The sequence below is a fragment of the Zonotrichia albicollis genome, chromosome 2, assembly GCF_047830755.1.
Source record: "Zonotrichia albicollis isolate bZonAlb1 chromosome 2, bZonAlb1.hap1, whole genome shotgun sequence".
Lineage (NCBI taxonomy): Eukaryota > Metazoa > Chordata > Aves > Passeriformes > Passerellidae > Zonotrichia > Zonotrichia albicollis.
In genome coordinates, this window is record NC_133820.1 from 63000059 (window position 1) to 63020913 (window position 20855).

The 20855-nt window shown below is 34.7% G+C and overlaps 1 protein-coding gene across 10 annotated transcripts in view; it reads left to right on the forward strand.

The window, feature by feature from the left end:
* The window catches only part of NBEA (neurobeachin), a 457716-nt gene that overhangs the window by 142137 nt on the left and 294724 nt on the right, over positions 1 to 20855 (forward strand). For 5 of the 10 annotated variants that reach the window (XM_074535327.1, XM_074535328.1, XM_074535326.1 and 2 more), the window contains exons 19-30: positions 120 to 201; positions 407 to 530; positions 869 to 1061; positions 1312 to 2334; positions 4163 to 4380; positions 5867 to 6020; positions 12653 to 12676; positions 15183 to 15363; positions 15987 to 16117; positions 17424 to 17531; positions 19099 to 19267; positions 20664 to 20759. In XM_074535327.1, coding sequence (XP_074391428.1) covers positions 120 to 201; positions 407 to 530; positions 869 to 1061; positions 1312 to 2334; positions 4163 to 4380; positions 5867 to 6020; positions 12653 to 12676; positions 15183 to 15363; positions 15987 to 16117; positions 17424 to 17531; positions 19099 to 19267; positions 20664 to 20759 — 2503 coding nt within the window. The remainder of the gene's footprint in view (positions 1 to 119; positions 202 to 406; positions 531 to 868; positions 1062 to 1311; positions 2335 to 4162; positions 4381 to 5866; positions 6021 to 12652; positions 12677 to 15182; positions 15364 to 15986; positions 16118 to 17423; positions 17532 to 19098; positions 19268 to 20663; positions 20760 to 20855) is intronic. The other 5 variants (XM_074535329.1, XM_074535335.1, XM_074535332.1 and 2 more) reach the window with 2 other exon arrangements.

The window sequence follows — 20855 nt, forward strand, 5'->3', positions numbered from 1 at the left end:
TTTTTTAATATCATGTTGCATGTGGCCATGTTAAATGTTCTTAACAAATTTTAAAAATAACAAAGAAATACTGTAGTGTTTGATTAAAAATGGTAAAGGAAGTTAATATTCTGTTTTAGATTTTGACAGAACAAGTATGCACCCAAGTTGTTCATAAACCCCATCCAGAGCCAGATTCAACAGTGAAAATTCAGAATCCAAGTAAGGACAATATATTATGTTTGTTTGATAAATGTGTCACCTAGAGGGTTTTTTGAAATGTTGGTTCAAAAAGTGAGAACAATTCATTCATGTATCTTAGATACATATGGGTTGCAGTTACCTCTTACATTAATGGCTGTTAGCAATTATTTCTTTTTTTAAACATTGGTAAAGTGCTTTACATAACTAATTTATTCTTTCAAAGTGATTCTTAAGGTGGTGGCAACACTGTTAAAAAACTCCACGCCAAGTGCAGAGCTGATGGAAGTTCGACGATTGTTCTTATCTGATATGATAAAACTCTTTAGTAATAGCCGTGAAAACAGAAGGTACGTCCATGCAAGTAGTATTTTCTCCTCATTGATTTCTGGGTAATAGCTATTTGTTATATTCTGTGTAGAGTTTTAGAGTCTGTAGTAAAATAAATATATTTAAAATAAATTTAATACATTTGTGGTAACATATCTTAGTTCAGTAACTAATACTGGATTCTTCTCTCTAGTATATTTTAGTTATTTTTTTCATGCTGAACTATTTTTAAGTTTATTCCTAACATTGGATTGATGTTTATTCCTAACATTGGATTGATGTTCTTATCTTAACCATTGTAATGTTAAAATAAAGAAGCTTTGTTTGGATACATTTTGAACTAATTATTTCACTTTAGATGTTTACTTCAGTGTTCAGTGTGGCAGGACTGGATGTTTTCTCTGGGATACATTAATCCTAAGAACTCTGAAGAGCAGAAGATCACAGAGATGGTTTACAACATTTTCCGTATTCTCTTGTACCATGCAATAAAATATGAATGGGGAGGCTGGAGAGTGTGGGTGGATACTCTTTCTATAGCCCATTCCAAGGTAAGAAACAGCTCATAGATGTTTTTTTGAAATACTAATAACCCCCAAATCTTTAGCAATACAGCAATATAAGATGTAAAGTGATTTAGTGCCATCTGGTGGCTCTCAATACTCATGTCAAGGTGGCTTTTTTTCTTGTCAAACACTTAGTAAGCAGTACTTAATATGTTCCTAAAAATCTTGCTACATTTTGCCCAATTAATCTAATGTATATTTATCCACATAATCTAAATGTTCTTTTCTTTTTAAGGTCACATATGAAGCTCACAAGGAATATCTAGCAAAAATGTATGAAGAGTATCAAAGGCAAGAGGAAGAAAACATAAAAAAGGGGAAGAAGGGGAATGTGAGCACCATCTCAGGTCTTTCCTCTCAGACAACGGGAGCAAAAGGTGGAATGGAAATTCGAGAGATAGAAGATCTTTCACAAAGTCAAAGCCCAGAAAGTGAAACAGATTACCCCGTCAATACAGATACGAGGGACTTACTCATGGCTTCAAAGGTGTCAGATGATGTGCTTGGAACTGCTGAGAGACCTGGAGGAGGAGGAGTGCATGTAGAAGTCCACGACCTTTTAGTTGATATAAAAGCTGAAAAAGTAGAAGCTACCGAAGTAAAACTTGATGATATGGATTTATCACCAGAGACACTGGGAACTGGAGAAAATGGTGCACTGGTAGAAGTGGAATCTCTTCTAGATAATGTATATAGTGCAGCTGTTGAGAAGCTCCAAAACAATGTTCATGGAAGTGTGGGTATTATCAAGAAGAATGAGGAAAAAGATAATGGTCCATTAATAACTCTGGCTGATGAGAAAGATGAACCTTCTACTAACAATACCTCATTTCTCTTTGATAAAATACCTAGTCAGGAGGAGAAACTCCTTCCTGAACTTTCAAGTAATCACATTGCCATTCCAAATGTGCAAGAGACACAGATGCATCTTGGTGTAAATGATGATTTGGGATTGCTTGCACATATGACAGGTAGTGTAGATATAACTTGTTCTTCAAGTATAATAGAGGACAAAGAGTTCAAGATTCACACCACTTCCGATGGAATGAATAGCATTTCTGAGAGGGAGTTGTCTTCATCATCTAAAGGACTAGAATATGCTGAAATGACTGCCACAACTCTTGAGACAGAGTCTTCTGGTAGCAAAACTGTACCTAATGTTGATGCAGGAAGTATAATATCAGATACAGAAAGATCTGATGATGGTAAGGAGGCAGGGAAGGAGATACGGAAGATCCAGACAACTACCACAACCCAGGTAAATTTCCAGTATCTGTGTGTGTCTAATGTAATCACTGATCTTTGCTGAGGGGGAGATTAATAGTATGAGATCTGAGAGATATTTGAAGTATATTTCTGTAATTATATGAAAAATATACACCTTCCAGGCCCATTTTCTTTGGAAATGCCATAAAGTGAAATCTATCATGGCTGTATAGAAAATATATATTACATATACTAGATAAATTACGTTATTTCCTACTAAAATAAATGAAAATTTACAATGAATTGGTTTAAATATGTCGGCATTAATTTCTCTTCAAAATAATATTCTTAAGAAGAATTATCAACTGAGCAACTAGCAGAAATTAATCTTCAAATCTCTTCTTTGTGTGCTATGAACTCTAAGGTGTGCATGGTTAAATACTTTTTCTTAAAATAAAGTAAACTGTAAAAAAATAATTGAAGTAATTATTAAATAAAAAATAAATGGAAAATAATTGTATTCTTAAATAATGAGAAATTTTATTTTAGCATGTATACATTGGAGCTGCTGGTTGGAGTTTTGATTGTTGTAGGTGTGGTAACTGCCTCATTAGATTTGATCTCCTTGAGACCACTGAATGTTGCTTAAAGACCAGCCACCTAAGTGGAGATACTTATATGTTTCATGCTTGTTTGTGCAGTGGCAATGCACATCAAAGCCCATTCTTGCAGATACAGTATTATTGGCTAAATAAAAGCTCCTCTGTTATGTTGAAGTTATTATACCATTGTTGCTGCTGGCATGAGGGTTACCTGCAGTAGTACCTGAAGGAGAATGTATTTGACTGGAGTTGCTAACCTCAAATTCTCTAAAAGCAGGTCTACAATCATCTCCCTGCCTTATCAGTAAGAAGTAACTCTCTTTTATTCTAATGGACTGAAAGAAAGCAATAAAATTTTGTGACAGAGATGGGAACTACTGCTTACTCCTGAGAGTTAATGCCTTTATTAATAATAGATCAAATATTGAGTTCATATATATATCATGACTATATAAAATTCACTCTTTCCTATGTTTCTAACTAGAAAATATGGAAAATACAATCTAAAAGCACAATGCAGAAATTCATGTGAAAAATTAAAATCTTAGCTAAATCTAAGAAAAAAAGTCATTTAAAGATAACCCTAAGAAAAAGATAGTAAATGCAAGCAACTGTAATAATTTTAGTCCCAAGAGGTCAAATTATATAAAGAAAACCTTTTCTACTTTCATAACACTGGCTATAGGAGATCAAGGTTGACTAAATAAACAAGAAGCTTTTCAGCTCAACTCCAGTGCTGTGTCCATTTTTACATTGCTAACATAATTGTTTTGTAAAGTTCTCTTTTGTTTTTAAATTGCTAAAATGGGATTTGGGAGATTAGATGTAATTCTCTAATTATCTTGCTAAAAAGACCAGATAAATAAATTGGTTTTCAAAAATGAGGAGCCATCCAAAAATGTACATTCCTTGAAGCCGCCAGTATGTAATTTGTCCATGTTTATTAGTTCAAAATATAATTGTTACATATAAACAAAGTCTTGTCGCTGGCCTTGGATGGGACTACATTTGGTCTTTTCTGTAAGACTTCAAGTGAAGAATCTGAGAGAAAAATCTTGGTGAGTAGCTGAAAAGGGGGCCAGCCACATCCCCCAACAGCACTGACTGATTTGGCTTGGAGCAGCTCCTTTACTGAAGGATACTGCCTGCCTTGGAACACCGATGTCTCCTGTGATTTGGGGCCACATTGTTTTGTCCTGTCCTTTCTCAGATTCTGTATTGTGTTCAAAAACACGCTGCATGCAGTTAACATCACTTTTGAACCTCTTGTTGGTGTAGGCAATACAGGGTCGATCTGTCACCCAGCAAGACCGGGATTTACGTGTTGACTTGGGATTTCGAGGAATGCCAATGACGGAAGAGCAGCGACGGCAGTTTAGTCCAGGTCCACGCACAACTATGTTTCGTATTCCAGAGTTCAAATGGTCTCCCATGCACCAGCGGCTCCTGACAGACTTGCTTTTTGCACTAGAAACAGATGTACATGTTTGGAGAAGGTGCGTCCTTGTCTCTTCTTTAACTCCTGATCTGTGCTGCCATCAATAAGGAAAAATTAGGCATGTAAGAATGGGGATGTTACAAGGGATAGTGGGGAGAAAAACCGTTGGTGTTAGCTGCAGTGCCTCTCTGTATCTTCTATCTTCTCTCTTTACCCCTTCCCAGCCTGGAACAGCTCAATTTCACAGGTAGTAATTTTTACAGGTAGTAATTCCTGTTTTCTTGTGGAGTTGTATAAATCCTGAATGCCTAAACAAACTGAGCTGCTCTTCCAGCTTATATTTAGCATTAGAATCTACTGCCCCTGTTCCAGACGGGATAACTTCTGCTAATGGCCATCTTACTAATTGATTAATTAAAAGATCTTCTCTACCTGCAAGGTGTATAAATAAAATCTCTTTCCTATAACATTTTCTAAGGAAACACTCTATTGACAAATTTTCTTTTGCATACCATCTACTGGCTGAGTTTTGTCTTGGTGATCATCTAATATTTTATGACAGCAATGTGGTTTCCTAGTGTTTTTGTATGTTTTGTACATGTTAATAGAGGTAGTTTGCAACTATAATATAAGGAGACAATTTACGCTAATTTCCACTAGAGAATAGATAATTATCACAAAACTTGAGCATATTTTTGTCGAAGGAGTAATTTATACTACATTACATTTCCAGTTTGTTGAACTTTTCTATGCTACTCACTTGGAAATAGACAATTTTGATGTTTTGCTTTTGGCCAAGTATATGGGATGTGTTCAGATAATGCCTGAAGGTTAAAGCTCAGATGGTATATTTTCAGTTGCTGCCTTTAATTTTTGTTTGGTGGCCGACAACAGATGTTGCTTTGGGGAAAGACCATACTGAGAGTATTCATCAATATTTTCACACAGGGGTTTTATATTTTTGGGGAGTGACTGTTTCATGGGACAGTTGCTCACCAATTAGAAGTCGCTGAGATTTCAACCTATCTTACAAGCATCTGTGGCTTGTGGAGCTATTATTAATGTTAGGCTTATTATCAGTTAGCAAAGTTAATATTGAATCAAGTACTGGCCATGTTATTGAGTTTCTCCTTTAAAACAGTAGCGGGTGTTATCATTAGATGTTATCAAGGGTGCTTCAAATAGCACTGCTGCAGCATGGTGAAGTCAATATTAAATAGTTGCTTTCAGGCTGCAGAAACAACTTCACTGCCGTCAGCAGAACTGCCTGTGAAGTGAAGTATTGGTTGATGGGAATAAAAGGTTAGAGAATGTTGTTCTCAGCTGAGTATTTGAATGTAATCCTGTGCAGAAAGAGATAGCAATCATTTTTTTCATTAGACTAGCCTTGTTGATATTTTTAGACAATTTACATGCAAAGTTTTGTAGACAAAAGTTTTCCTTTTTATCAAAGGAACATTCACAGTATGGTTGCAAAGAATATATTTATCTAAAATTTATTTTAATTGTTTGTTTTTAATCCTTCTTTTCTTCTGTCCTTGCAGTCACTCCACGAAGTCAGTGATGGACTTTGTCAATAGCAATGAAAATATTATTTTTGTACACAACACAATACACCTCATTTCCCAGATGGTAGACAATATTATTATTGCTTGTGGAGGAATTTTACCATTGCTGTCAGCAGCCACATCCCCAACTGTAAGTACAATATTCCCACCTAGTGGTCATATAAGAAATTGTTGTTAATAATGCAAACTACTATTTTCAGCTGACTCTTCTTCTTTAGGGGCTCTTGTCCCCTTTCTGCTAATTCCTTCAAAAATTTAAATTTATGATCAAACTGTTAGACTTTGATATACAGAATGTTTATAACATTTTGCATTTGAAATGCTTATTATATCAGATAAGTAGTACTTAGTAAGAAAAATATTTCATAGTTATTTAATATTTCATTTAAAGGGATGACCATTAAGATAATGATTCCTGTAACAAAACAGCATGCTTTATGATGTCTACTCATTGGTATTCATAAACCTTTTTTGCATGGCCACTATTAGTTTGCAGGGGAGACCAGAAGGGGAGACCAGAAGTCATCCCCTGTCTACTCTGTTTACTTCTTCCTTCATTACATCCTTCCCTCCCATGTTTTTTTTTTTAATCTTGTATTAAAAAAAAAAATCTGATGTTTTTATCTGCCCAAAGTTGTAAGTTCTTAGCAGATGAAAGCTCAGGCAGAGTATCATCACTAAAAAGGGAGAAATATTTTATAAATATTGCATTATTGACAAGCGTAATTTTGTTATTTGAATGGGATGCCTTGTTTGTGCCTTTAATATCTGTGACTATTTCTTCCATACTAAATGTCATCTAGAGCATCCTGTAAAAATTAGTTGTAGTTAATATAGGTCTTTGAAAGGGGAGACAATGAGGCCTAGAAAGGATAGACTCCTCTGAAGTAATGTAGGTAATAGACACAGGAGACTGCAAATGTGGTTTGCAGTAAAAGATCAAATATTTTTTTCCTGGCCATTCAGCAATTGAGATTACTTTTTTCTTTACTTTTACTTCAATTTAAAAACCTTCTCATTTTTTTTGGTGGATTTTGTTTGGATGGTGTGAATGCATGGGCTGGCAATTTGCTATACATTAATGTAATTATCAGACATGCAATTAATAAATTTTTTTATGATGTCTCTTTACTATTTTTGCTGTGTTAACTGGAAAAATATTGCTATAAGCAAAAGTGAAAGGACACAATTATTTTTTGTAGTCAAAAAAATAACATTAAGGTCTTGATTTTGGAAGTCCTTCATTGTAAATATTGATAAGTATGAGCAAGTACACACCTAAGCTGTCTTGAAATCAGGCTACATTATCATTCTTTAAGAATATTCTTTAATATTCTTAAAATATATTGGGGGTTATATTTTTAAAGCAAACATTTTAGGCATCATTTGAAATGGTGGTGTTTTGATATCTTTTATATAAAAAATATAAAAAAGGCACAACATTAATTGGGCTGCAGTTCCATTGAATGCCCTTTGTGGTTTTTATTTCTTGTCCTGGTGTATGATACTGCAGAACCATTCTATGAAATTATAACTTTTTAGTTTGCCATTTCCATCTATTTTTTGGGGATAATATATATATATGTGTGTGTGTGTGTCTCTATAGATGGTTACCTAACACAGCTTTAATCATTACACATCCATTTCTTAAAATATTGTGTGTCGATACTGCCTGGCTCAGTAGCAGTGATTTTCATGCACTGATACAGAAGACTACATTTTCAAATTTGGTTATTATGCACACATTTCTCCACTATATGGAGACTGTGTGTATTATTTAAATACTGGATTTTACCATCTGTCTAGGACAATAAAATAAAAACAAATTGTGGAATAAAGTCATTCACTTAGTTTGGTTTCTGCTTCAAATTGAATGAATCCTACTGTGGAATTAAAAAAAAAAAGGCTTCTTCTTGCCTGTTCAACTCCATTCCTGTTCATCATTGCCCGTCCATAAAGATTAAAAGGAAGGTGGAGCTATTCATCACTGTGACAGATATGAAGAGTGCAGCCCATCCTTCCTCCTTAGAACAGGTGCTCTCCCTCAGTCTTGCTGTGAATCACAGTTTCGAAGGGAGCAGATGCCCTGCTGGGCATCAGACCACTTGTGAGTATCCATAATCTGATGAATGAAAAGAAGTTTCATACTGATTCTCAGACTTCTAATGCTTGTGCATCCTTGAACTGCTGTGGAGAAGCAGAGGGATTGCTGGTTCAGAATATATTTCTTCTCAGCCTTGAAAGGGCAAGGTAGGCCACTGAAAGCAATCAGTTACAAAAGGCTGTCTCACCCTCCTCCTTCCAGAAGCTGCTAATGGGAAGAGAAAAGAGGTTTGAAACTGGAAGATTGATGTGACATCTCCGCTGCATAAAAACACTTACAGCAGGCCTGCTACTGGCCACTCTCTGCCAGAGTAACTCTTAAAGGGGGAAAGGACCTGTAAGCTTTCTCCTTCACTGACTCAAAGACCCACAGAATCCTAGAATGGCTGAGGCTGGAAAGGGGATGCAGGAGGCCACCTGATCCAGCACCTGTGCTTAAGCAGGGCCATCTACAGCCAGTTGTTCAGGACTGTGTTGGGACAGCTTTTCACCATCTCTGAGGATGGAGACTCCATCACCTCCCTGAGCAATTTGTGTCAGTGCTCAGTCAGCCTCACCACAGAAAAGTGTTTCTTGATTTCCATGTGGAATCTACTGTGTTGTAATTAATTACATTAATGAATAACTTTCTATCCACAAGGTACACAGTTCAAATTTTGTGTAGTACCTCCTGAATCCCTCCCAAACCCAACCATACTTTCAGTCTGTAGTTCTGTAATTGAAACTGGTCATGGTAATAGAAGTCCACTCAAGCTGTGTTGCACTTCTCTCCCAAAAGGAAGAGGCTCCATAAGCTGCCTCACTGGGTCAGCCCAAGGGCCTGTCTGCTTCAGCATTCTGCCACCAACAGTGGCTGTTTGCACCTTACATCAAAATGCAGAAGTACAAGCAAGCATATTGATTGCTCTAATAACACTCTGTTCAGTATTTAGGATTTTAACAACTAGAGTGGGTGTTTGAGCTGTCATATTTAATAACCACTGAGGAATTCATCCTTCTAGACTTTATCTAATCTTTTTTGAAGCTACTTACGCTTTTAGCTTCCATAATATCCTACGGCATTGAGCCTGACAAAGCAATTATATAACCTTTGAAGCACTTCTTGTCTTTGTTTTCCTTAAGCCTGCTTAAATGCATGAAGTCACTATGTGCTTTACTGTTTATACTATGAAAAGAGTGGTTAATCATGTCTTTACTCAGCTCCATATCCTGTATGACTTTGTAGGATTGAGTCACATCTCCTGGTATGCCTGTTTGAATCCACACCAACATCTTGTTTGGTCTCTGATCCTCCATATCTCTGTTCTGCAGAGCTTTTCAGATCACATTTTGTAGATCCTGTAGAATACATACATTCAATTTAACAACAAGTGTGAGCTCATTTTTACTTAATTTCTTCCTTCTTCACTTCACGAATGGTAAGACTCTGGCATTCCCACTGATGGTGTTTGGGAGCCCATATTGAAATTTTAAAGTAGTAGTTCTTATTTATTTCCTCTTTGTATATTTTATTTGTGGCATAGATCATGTATGTACATCCACTTACAAAAAAGAAATTTACTTTTTGTTTTGGAATAATGAAACATGAAAGCAAAAATACTATAGAACAGACAGTAAAGGTCATTCCACCCTTTAACTTTGGGATGATTGAAACAGGAATGGAATTCATGAAGAGATTAGGGTAAGATCTCAGTATTCACTTGAGGTACTTACATGTGGCCTAGATTTCTATCTAATGGAGATCTACTCAACAGAAGCAAATTATTCAGAGATCTCTGATGTAGACATCCCTGTAGGGTCTGGCTGGAATGATTGTTAACCTGGAGCTCAGCCCATTCTCTTTTTATGAGATACCTTGTTTTCTAATGGAGAAAGACAGAAGCACACAGTTCCTTTTTCAGCTGTCTCACAGTCCTCCCTGTGCACAGTTCCCTTATTTCAGTGAATCAGTTGGAGTTCTGGCAAATCTGGGCCCTTCATTCTTAAGCAGTCCTAAATTCTGCTGCAAAACTCTCTTCTCAACAATCTGCTATAGAATTAACTGCTCTTACATGTATCCCATTGCCTCTGTATTTATAAAGCAGTTTATCTATTTCTCATTAGTAGAACAGATGCTGAATATTAGATCCTTGAATTAATTAAGTGTATTTGAAGAAAAGAGCCCAGGATAAATTTAGCAAAATGACATTCAGAAAACTAAAGCAATTGCAGTTTTAGTTTTTGTTTGGTGGTTTTTTTTTCATTTGTGCAACAGATTCTGTATTGTGTTCTCTCCATTGCTAAGAAAAGTTGTGCTGTCGCAGTTTCCTTAAAAAGATGAATTCTTGAAAAACTCCCCATTCCAAAAAGGCTTTTTTTCTTTTGCATGGTTCAGATTTGGAGTGAAATGGCAATTCTTTTGGGCTGGGTGGAAGATTATTGCATGATTCTTTGCCTGCTGTAGAACGCTCAGTCTTAACTATAGAATTTCTTCAATATGGAGTGCCTGTAAAAGAAATCTTCCTTTTATCTTCTGGGGTTTCTTTTTGTTTTCTTTTTTGTATGGTTTTGGATTTTTATTTGTTTGATTGATTTTTTTTTTTTTAAGTCTAGACTAGGATGATCTGAATAGAAAACTTTAAATGTAGATTTAAAAATAAAAGGGAATAAAAAAAAATGCATCTTTGGTGTAAACAAAGCACTCAAAAATCTGCAGGGGGTAACTCAGGAATGCAGAGAAGGTTTTATATTTTTATGACATACGGAGCAAACTTTACTGTAATTTGCAATAATCTATTCCCACAATGTTTAACATTCACTCAATTTCAGTGGACTATCCCAGGGTCTGTACATGGATTTACTTCAAATGCTGGTGTTTTTAAAGTGTTGCCAGTTGTATATATGAAACTACTTGAAATTTAGGAAAATATTAACAAGAAATATGAGCAGGTGTTTTTTTGTTTACAATATAATCTGGAGTGTCTTCTACTTCTCAATTCTGACTTCTTGGATATTAAATTGGGAATATTAGATAACTCTTGTACAATTATAGGAAGGTTATAAAATACAAAATACTATTTCCTTTTATTTTCTCTTTTCTGTTGGGAATGTCTTTGAGGCTTTCTAAAAATAACTGCAACCATAAGGAAGACATTATTAAGATGTTGTGGAAGTGGGAAAAACAGGATGTGTAAGGGAAAAGGTTTGCAGAAGATGCTTTCTGTTAATAGAAGCTGGTTTACAGATAAAACATTTTGTGTACGAGCTAGCAATTGGAAGGAATCACTGCCTGCTACAAGGATAGCAGCTGTGACAAGGACTTGGGGACATTGAGCAAGGCAAAAGAAATTTGAGGAGTTTAAATATTTGACAATTATAGACAATTATATGACAATTTAGCACAAATTTCCAGACCCCCTGCAATCAGTTTGGTTTTTTACATTCTAAGAAGTCTATATTCAGCTTCTTACTTGCAGAATTCAAAAGATCAGCTCTCAAATTGTGATCTGGGGGCTGCTGGTGTTAAATGAACTGCCCACAAAACTCCATTAAGCATTTAATGATGGTCTCATTAGGTCTGTGGATTAAAAGCTGAGATGTACGACCTGGGTATAGTGTTACTGTTATCACATTCAGGGCTCGTGTGGTTCCACGAGTGCTTTCTGGTCTACAACAATTCTGAGAATCAAAAGCGGTAAAACTGCTACGAAAATTGTCAGATAGTAATTAAGAGATAATAGCTACAAGTTAATTCTCCAGCTGCATCCAACAACAAAAATATGAAGACACATTTAAAAACTGGTTGAGCATTGTATTTTCTGCTCCAAGAGGGAAGAAAGCTGTTCAGTTCAGCTTGTTTTGCTTTTTGTTAGATTAGGCTTTTCCACTGTCCAAATTATGGCAATGATAACTGACAGAATCTGAAGTTTCTTTCTATTTTTAAAACAGACCCAGTGAAAACTTAAGACTTAGTTCCTAGACCACTATGGTCATAGAGAGAGTGGTTCTACCTAAAACTAAACCATATAAATTTAACACACATTTAATTGTGAATAGTGAAATTTGAAGAGCAACTCAGTCTGAGTGTCTTAGTTCTGCTATTCTTTCCTGTAATTCAAAAACATTGTCATATTTAGTTTGACACTGTTTTAGGTAGAAAAAATCACACCCAAATGTAATATTATAATGACCTATGTTGTGGTGTATTCAAGGGAAGAGCATTATGCATGAAGAACCAGAGCATTGCTTGTTGTAATTCATGTTTGTTTTTTCAAAGCATTTCAAACATATTTGCCTCCTCATAAAAGGATTAACTACTTTACTACATTTCAGTTGAATGGCTTGTTGTAAAATGCTCATATCTATATAATTAGTTAAAACATTACTTTACTTTGCCTTGCTTCATAAATTTGCTTTGGAAGAATCAGTGTTTACATGAACTCTATAATAATACAAGATTTAAAGTTTTCCTTGTGCATAGCTATCTTTGACAGGTCTTTACTTTCAAATGTTCATGCTGAGCCTAAATATTTTGTTGTTTTGAATATAAATTAAACAAATGTATAATTCCAAGATACTAATTTGTTTCAATTTACCTTGCATTTTTTTAGTTAACTTAAATAATTTTCTTTTTCTTTTATTGTTGTGATCTGTTGTCTGTTTTGTCTGTTGCATGTCCAGGGTTCTAAGGTTAGTATTGCTGCTGTAAGTTTCAGTTTTTTGCATTTTCAAAAATATCTTATTTTTGATCATTTGATATTATGGCTTTCTTTTTACTATTTTATTCTTACTATTATTTTCCTATAACACACAGTGGAATGTGAATAGAACTATATTAGGTGGATTAATTAACTTTTCCTACCATATTTCTCTTAAAAACCTAATGCATTGTCAATATTGGTGCTTGCTCTTAGCTCCTGGGCTGAATGTAGTTAGGCCTGTGAGCTAATTGAAGTAATAAATGCAGCTGTCAGTAGAGAAACTCTTTGTGTCCTGAACGTGTTCATTGTATGGGAGACTTTGTACTGCTCTTAAATTACACTGAGTAGTTATGGAATAGTGATCTGTTCACTTTTCAATGAGTTTTAGAGATACCTCTATCTAAAATATTGGTGATACTAGAAGGCAGCTTGATCAATAATGGAATATATTTTAGACACTGTACAATACCAATGTACTGTATTTAACAGGTAGAAATGATGGTAAGTTTGATGTAAAAAAACCTGACAGTCTTTTTTTTTCTTCCATGTAGCAGAATTTTAGGGAGATTTGTAAAAAAAAAAAAAAACAACAACGACAAAAAACTAACCAAAAAAACAAACATTATTTTAAATTCAAAATTTGATATAATCTTACTAAAATGCACTGAAATCTTGTATTAAGTGAATTTACTACATAACTTGCAAAAATAAAAAAGCAATAGATATTCTGAGAGGGTTAAGACCATGATTGGCACAATGCAGTTGAAACTTGATAAAAATCAACATCAGGCAGTCAGCTGGCTGCAAGAGCCTGATGTTATTTCAAGCATGAATTCAAACTTTAAGTTTCCGTAACCACATATGACTTTTTCTAGCAGACTGTTACGGCTTTAGATTTTTGCAAATATATTTTCTTTGGGTGAGTGCTTTCAAAAAATCATCTTCCAGTCTGTTATAAAAACCCCAGCAACCTATTTTTCCAAAAGGTAGGAGGTGCACAGCACAAACTAAACAGGGGAGCCCTGGCCAAAGAGGATAGGAGATAGGGTGAAAATCTTTCTTCTGAGAGTTGTCATTTCACTATTTTTCTAATATTTTTGGGCAGTTCAGACAGATGAAAGCCCTTCCCAAATCACTCATGTGTCCAACATGCTACATCCTTAAGAGAAATTAAATGAAGGCCTATCTATCATTATGGTGACATATGCCACTTTGTATTTTTCATCTTTCAAAACAATTGTTTCCTTAATACTGTTTGGCACACTTTTCACTTTTATAATTTTGGATGTAAAAATATTCTTCAAAGTAAAGCATGAATACAGCTAATAACATTTTAGGAATATGGAAATAAACAAGTTTTTGCTTTTGTATTTTTTATTTCCTTTAGAAGCAAATTACCTTAAGAGCACCAAATATATAATTTTTTTTAAATAAATGCTTCTTTTAAATAAATGCTTCTAAGCAAATTAATACAAGTAGAGAAGCACAATAAAAGTACTTTTTAAAGGGACTTTTTTCTGTGTTCTCAGAAAGTCTTGCAAGTGGAAAGCTTGTTGACAATCAGTAAGAATCAACCACCTTTAGACAAATTTTAAAATAGTATTTAGGCATATAATTCTGGATGCAAACAAGTATCACACATTCCTGTTTTCAATTTGCCTAGCTCCAGAGGCAAAAGTGTTGAAACAGATTTTTTTTAAATTTTTTTTTAATAAGCTGACTGTTTCTTCACTTATCTGCACTGTTAAATACCTGAAGGCATTTGAAAACATGACTGTCGACATCTAAGTGTCCTTTTTGGAGAAAAAAAATCTGGTTTTCAGAAATATTGAACTCATTCAGAAATTTTCTGCTGATTCCCACTAAGGAGAGTCCAACATTAGGAGAGAAACAGCAACTCTGGGACATGTGAGCCGCACACCATGTCACTTGTCCCTTTTTACTTTCCCTCTGTTGTTGTTGTGAGGTAGCAAACATAAATTGAAGAATTGGACTCAGTCAGGATTCTATATGCTGTAAACATTGCAGGGAAAATCAATTCATGGAGACAGAGTGCAAAACTGTATGTTTTTTCCCACTCCACTCCTCACATTTGTTTAAATGGAGGAAAATAAAAAAGTAAATCTATACACAGAGTAATTCCTTTAATCTGTTTCCTGTTTGCGTAGCCTATGGAAGAAAGTAAGAATATGTTGCACCCTTTTTCACCATGCATTGTTTTATTATCTGCCCTTACTTTGTCTTTATCTAATTGCTAATAACTTTCTCATTTATATTAGACTTTTTCTCATCTATTACAGCATGTAAATGTAAATAATTTTCTCACTCTTCATTGCTGCGTTACTTTGAATTTCACTCACAGATTATGTTAATAGTATCAGTAGGAAATTGTAAAATAACTTTTCAATCTACCTGCCATTAAGCATAACAATTTAGATTCCTATGTGTATGTGCTGTCTTTATATTTCAGTTGTGTTCAAACTGTTTAATTCAATTATCTCCTTTTAAAGACTGAATTGGAAAATATTGAAGTGACACAAGGAATGTCTGCAGAGACAGCAGTAACGTTTCTCAGCCGTCTGATGGCAATGGTTGATGTACTGGTATTTGCCAGTTCTCTAAATTTTAGTGAGATTGAAGCTGAAAAAAACATGTCTTCTGGAGGTCTGATGCGACAGTGCCTAAGGCTTGGTAAGTCAACAGACAGGATGTATTAAATAGTTGCTTACAGATCAATGAGTTGCGATGGATCAAATGGTGACATGTGCAGCAAAGGACCTTGTAGGTAGAGCTTGATGTGATAAAGTAAAAATCCCATTTATTATTTATTGATCTGGTATGTTTTTAAGGCCAATTCAATTTAGTAATAAGAAAGACATGTCTGAAAATATTCTTCCTTATGTATTTCAAGTTGTATATATTCAGGGAGAGTAAAAATATTAAATTTAAGTCAGTAAACCAATTTTTTTTTTCTCAAAGCTGCTTTGCTGCCTCCATATTGCAGCTTTTCTTTTGCAAGTCTCCATGGATTTGTAGGGCTCTATGGGCTATATAAAATAAGAAGAGTGGGATATTTGTGCAGATCTCAATATATTTTACAACAGCATGGCATTTGTCTTCATTGTTTACTGTTATTCATACTACTTATTGTGATACTGATAATTTTACTGTTCCTGGTATCAAATTTGTGACTAATTCTCAATTTTTTAATCAAATTTTAAATTACTGCCTGCTAGTAATGGGTGCTAATTGATGTTCTAAATGTATAATTGAAAAAATATTCTAATTTGTTGCATTTTCCTTTCTTCTTTTAGTTTGTTGTGTGGCTGTGAGGAACTGCTTAGAATGCCGGCAAAGGCAAAGAGAGAGAGTAAACAAGACGTCATTAATTGGCGGTAAAACCCAAGATGCTCTTCAGGGTGTAACAGCATCAGCAGCAACCAAGGTAACTGGTCATTAAGTAACCAACAGCAATGATGACAAAACCGAAACACTGTTTTATTTAGGATCAGAATATAATTGTAACTGCCCTCTCAAATGTTGGCAAAAGCTTAGATTTCTCCTGTTAGCTGGTTTATGGTAAATGTGTGTGAGGAGGATTATTTGAAAGATGCAAACCTTGATGCAGGAGTATGACTGCAGCAATTCTAACCAGCTTTTGCACTCTTGCTTGGCCTATTTGATAGAGCAGGTTCCCCTACTCACCTCTGTCATATAAACCTAGATAATATATATAAATAGATTTTTTTCTATTCCATCAGGGTACTCTCCACTTTTGATGAAATCCTGCAGTTGCATCTCTGTTGGTGAAATGTCTGAGTTCCAATAGCTTCAATGGATCTTTGAATACATATTAGGCATCACTATTTACTATCTGCTTTTAGAAAAAAGTTTTCCTGTATAGTTACCACTTGTTTTTTCAAGTGTCATTAATTCATTATTCTCTTTTTAAATATTTTTTTTAACTTTTTACAGTTAAAATTATATTAAACACTTGTTTATAGCTTTAAGAATTTGTGATACAGAAATTAAAATCTGAAATAATTTGGTAGAGCCCATAACTAAAATACAAGATATTGCATGATGTAAAGGATCCCTTCCTTCTTGCTATTATATTTTCATTACTATATCAGGGGTTTTTTTCTTCTCTAAAACTTTTTCAAATAGCCTTTACAAAGTTAGCTCCTTTCACAATTTCATTTCATAAAATTTCACAAAGACATTACCTTTTTCAATATGGTCACTTTCAATTCAAGGAAAATCCCCATAAGGAGACTGTCAGGTATTCAGGCCTCACATTTAATACGTTTTAATTTTTAAAGGAGGCATGCTATTCTATCTTTTTTAAATATTAGCAGTTTTATTATCAATAGCCTGTAATAAGTCTAAGTAAAATTAAATTTTTTTTATTTCTGTTCAGCATTTTCAAACATAATAGGCTTATTAGAAATAACTTTTTATTCTGTTATGATGCAACTGTAATCTGAAGCAAACTTCTGTGTGAAAATTATTATCTTAACTATGTCTAGAGATACAGTTGTTCCAAGCTACTGGAAATATATAACAATTTAAATAGCATTAAGACCATAATTCAAAGCATCATATTATTTCTAGAGCCCTTATCTGAGTGTTATGTAGAATATAATCTAAGATTGATGTAATAGCTAAAAAATTATGTCAAATTAAGGTTCTAACAGAAATGCTTTGATATTTTGAGGGGACCGAAAAATCTCACTACTTTTTATTTTTAGACTCCCCTTGAAAATGTCCCTGGAAATCTTTCTCCCATAAAAGACCCTGATAGACTTCTGCAGGATGTTGATATTAATCGTCTACGAGCAGTTGTTTTCCGTGATGTGGTGAGTGATGTGTGCTGTAATTCTTTCTTCTGCAAAATCATCATTTGTGTTTTGAAAGAAATTTTGATTGTACCCGAATTAAAAATATCCTTCATGTGTGGCACTTCCTATATTATCTGCAAACTCTGCTTGTTACATTGTAACTACCGGCCACCTTCTGCACTTAAAAATTATGTTGGTTAAGGTATTTGAGATTAGTAGTTACCTGTGTTTAACACTCAGCCTTAGTCTTATGCTAGCCAAATAAACACAGCCAAGATAAATCAGTTACCACATATGTTGATTAAAATTGTATTACCAAAGGTGTCAACTATTGGTCCAACCAGGGTAGAAAGAAGACTTAGTATATATGTTAGAGAACTGCAGCAAATCAGTTTGTAAACACAATTCTCGCTTCTGCTGAACATATTTATGTATGTAAACATATATAAAAATGTTTTTCAGCTTTTCTGCAATGGATTTTAGCACAAAGCTGCACCGCAATATACTTGTTTTTGAATGCAGTGCAATAGTAATTATTACTGTATACCTGCAAGTACACTGCTATGTTTAAATTCTCCAACGTGAGTTCAAAGAGGCAATATTCTGTCACCTATTCTTTTCTTAACTCTCAGAGAAAAGAATACAAGAAAGCATGTCTCTGGAACTTCTATGAAAGAAATTAATGAGAGAATTTCTAATTATTTTTAAGACTTGCAAAAACATGCAGCCAAGTTAAATAATACCCAGGAAACATGGAAAACAAGCACTGAAACTGTAATAGAAGGTACATGCTTGTGAAACTGAGAAAAGATGAAACCAGTAGAGGAGTAGACAGAAACTAAAGTTTTAATTTTATCATGTTAAGTTTGACATAATAATAAAAGACATTTAGTTGAATTAGAGAAATTTAATCTCAATCAGGATAATATCTAAGCCATAGATGGCAGTTTCCCTTGAACAGACAATTATGTGGGATGAGAAGAAAAGATGACAGTAAAGTTATAGTGGTCCTGGCTTTCACTTAAATCAGTCCTGGAAACCTAGGATTCCTGCTGTCATCTACTGTGGAAGGGGAAATCAGAATGTACAAGCTATTTCTGGAAGAAAAGCAGGGGTACATTCTCCCTGCTTTTATGTGTTACCAGAAGCTGTTATGCCTGCTTATGCATCCAGCGTCAGCTAGAGAATTATCAGTGAGTTTAGATTTCCCTCTCAGCAATTGTACCCCTTACCTCCTTCTGTCTGGGGCTGTCACCATCTCATCCTTGGGGCACCAGTAGACAGTTGCCCTTGCTGCCAGGAATCCTTTAAAGCACTCTCAGAGCAGAGTCAGGCCTCTGTTTTGAGAAGTCCATTGACTCCACAGATCCCAAGATTTGTGTAGTTGCTGAATTACCTCCAAAATTCAGTACTTACTATGTGCTCTGTGTGTACCCACTCAGCCTTTGCCATTATCAATTTCCTGCTATGCTGGCAGAAGCAGCATTTCAGAAAGGTATTAACTAATAAGACTTGTGATGTTTTCATAGAAAAAATCCATGAAAACATTAAATATTCTAGCTGTGTTTCTTTTTCCCTGGTACAGGATGACAGCAAGCAAGCTCAGTTCCTAGCTTTGGCCGTGGTTTACTTCATCTCTGTCCTGATGGTCTCCAAGTACCGTGACATCCTGGAGCCACAGCGAGAAACTGTGAGGTCTGGGAGCCAGGCAGGTAGAAATATCAGACAAGAAATAAATTCACCAACCAGTACAGGTAAATTTGTTTTCTTCAAATGTTATGTGATTTTTTTTTTTGTTGGTTTTTTTGTTTTTTTAGAACTGTAATTATTTTACTACAAAGTATTTTTAGTGAGTAGCCTAAGATCCTAATAGCAAATTAGGTACTACTTTCTTTCAGTATAAAAAATTTGGGCTTTTAAAATATATTGTCATATTTCAGATATTCTCTGTACTTGCTTATAAGGTATTACTAATTTTCATTTGTAATTTTTTAAATGTTTTTATTTTTCTTCAACTTGAAAATAATTTTAAAAAAACAGGATTCCTGTTAGAGTTAAAATTGTAAAGTACAAGGTAGTTCACCAAAAATCTTCCTGAATCTGTTATGTGTTAGGAAGAACAGATATGTTTATACCACAAAATGAATAAACAGAATACAGCTGCTTGCCCTCAAGAGCTCCCTTTGTTTGAGTGAGGAGGTTTGTGAAAGGGTATTAGTGGAGGACTGAGTACTTTCTTGGAGTCCTGCTGTATTGGTGCCAGCTTTTAAAAAGCCTATGATAACAATAGGAAAAAAAAGAAAACGTTGCTATTGCCTTCTTTGACTGAACTGTTTGTGATTTGTTTTAGTAGTGGTTTTACTGGCATGTGTTCTTCAGCCTGAAAGGAGGGAGCCTGTTAGGTCTCAGAACCTGTTAGAAATGAGGGATGCAAACCTTACCGCACTCTGTTTCGAATATTTTGCACTCAGTCCAGTATTTTTGTTTCAAGTCTGATTGGATTGGTTATATCTGTACCTTCTGTGTGAAAAGAGTTGAAAACAGGAGCTGCATTTGTCCACAAAATTTCTTGTCTATGTTTTTGTTCTTGTAATGATCTTTAACTGCTTTCTTCATTTATGGAGTTGCTAATTTTCATTCTTCATAGAAATTTTCTTCCAATTTGTGTTATATTCACATTTAGTCATTATTTTATGATTCATCATGCTGTTTTAATTTGCTAAGTTTATGTAATTTTCTGAAGTCAATGTGCTTGTAGGTTTCCCATTTGAAAAAATACTACATAAATGTAGTCAGTTAAAAGAAATCATAATTCTTTTTGCCTTCCTGATTTAAAGTTATGGTTCTGAACTAAGAAACTGCTACTTTCATCCGTTATTGTCCTGCCTATTTGCTTGTATCTATCTATCTATCTGTGTCTTTTTTTCCCTATAAATGTTGCTTTTGAAGTGCCCAAATAATAGGTATGCTGTTTCCTATCTCTTGATATGGAAATTGGATTTTTTTTCTTTTGCCTTTTTTTTTTTTTTTTTTGGTAATGCCATGTTTGCATGTTTCAATGAGATAGGATATCTGTCATGGATCCACAATGGACCAGGCCACACATGAATACTAGCTGGCTCACATTTGATTCCATGATTTTCTCCACAGTTGTGGTCATACCATCTATCCCTCACCCAAGTTTGAACCATGGATTCCTTGCCAAGTTAATTCCTGAGCAGAGCTTTGCCCACTCATTTTACAAAGGTAATATTAACATCATCTCCTAACCTGTTTGGGTGTTCTTATTTAATGTAATGCACTTCAAGAACTAAATGTGATGTTACTGTTGATAAATAAGTA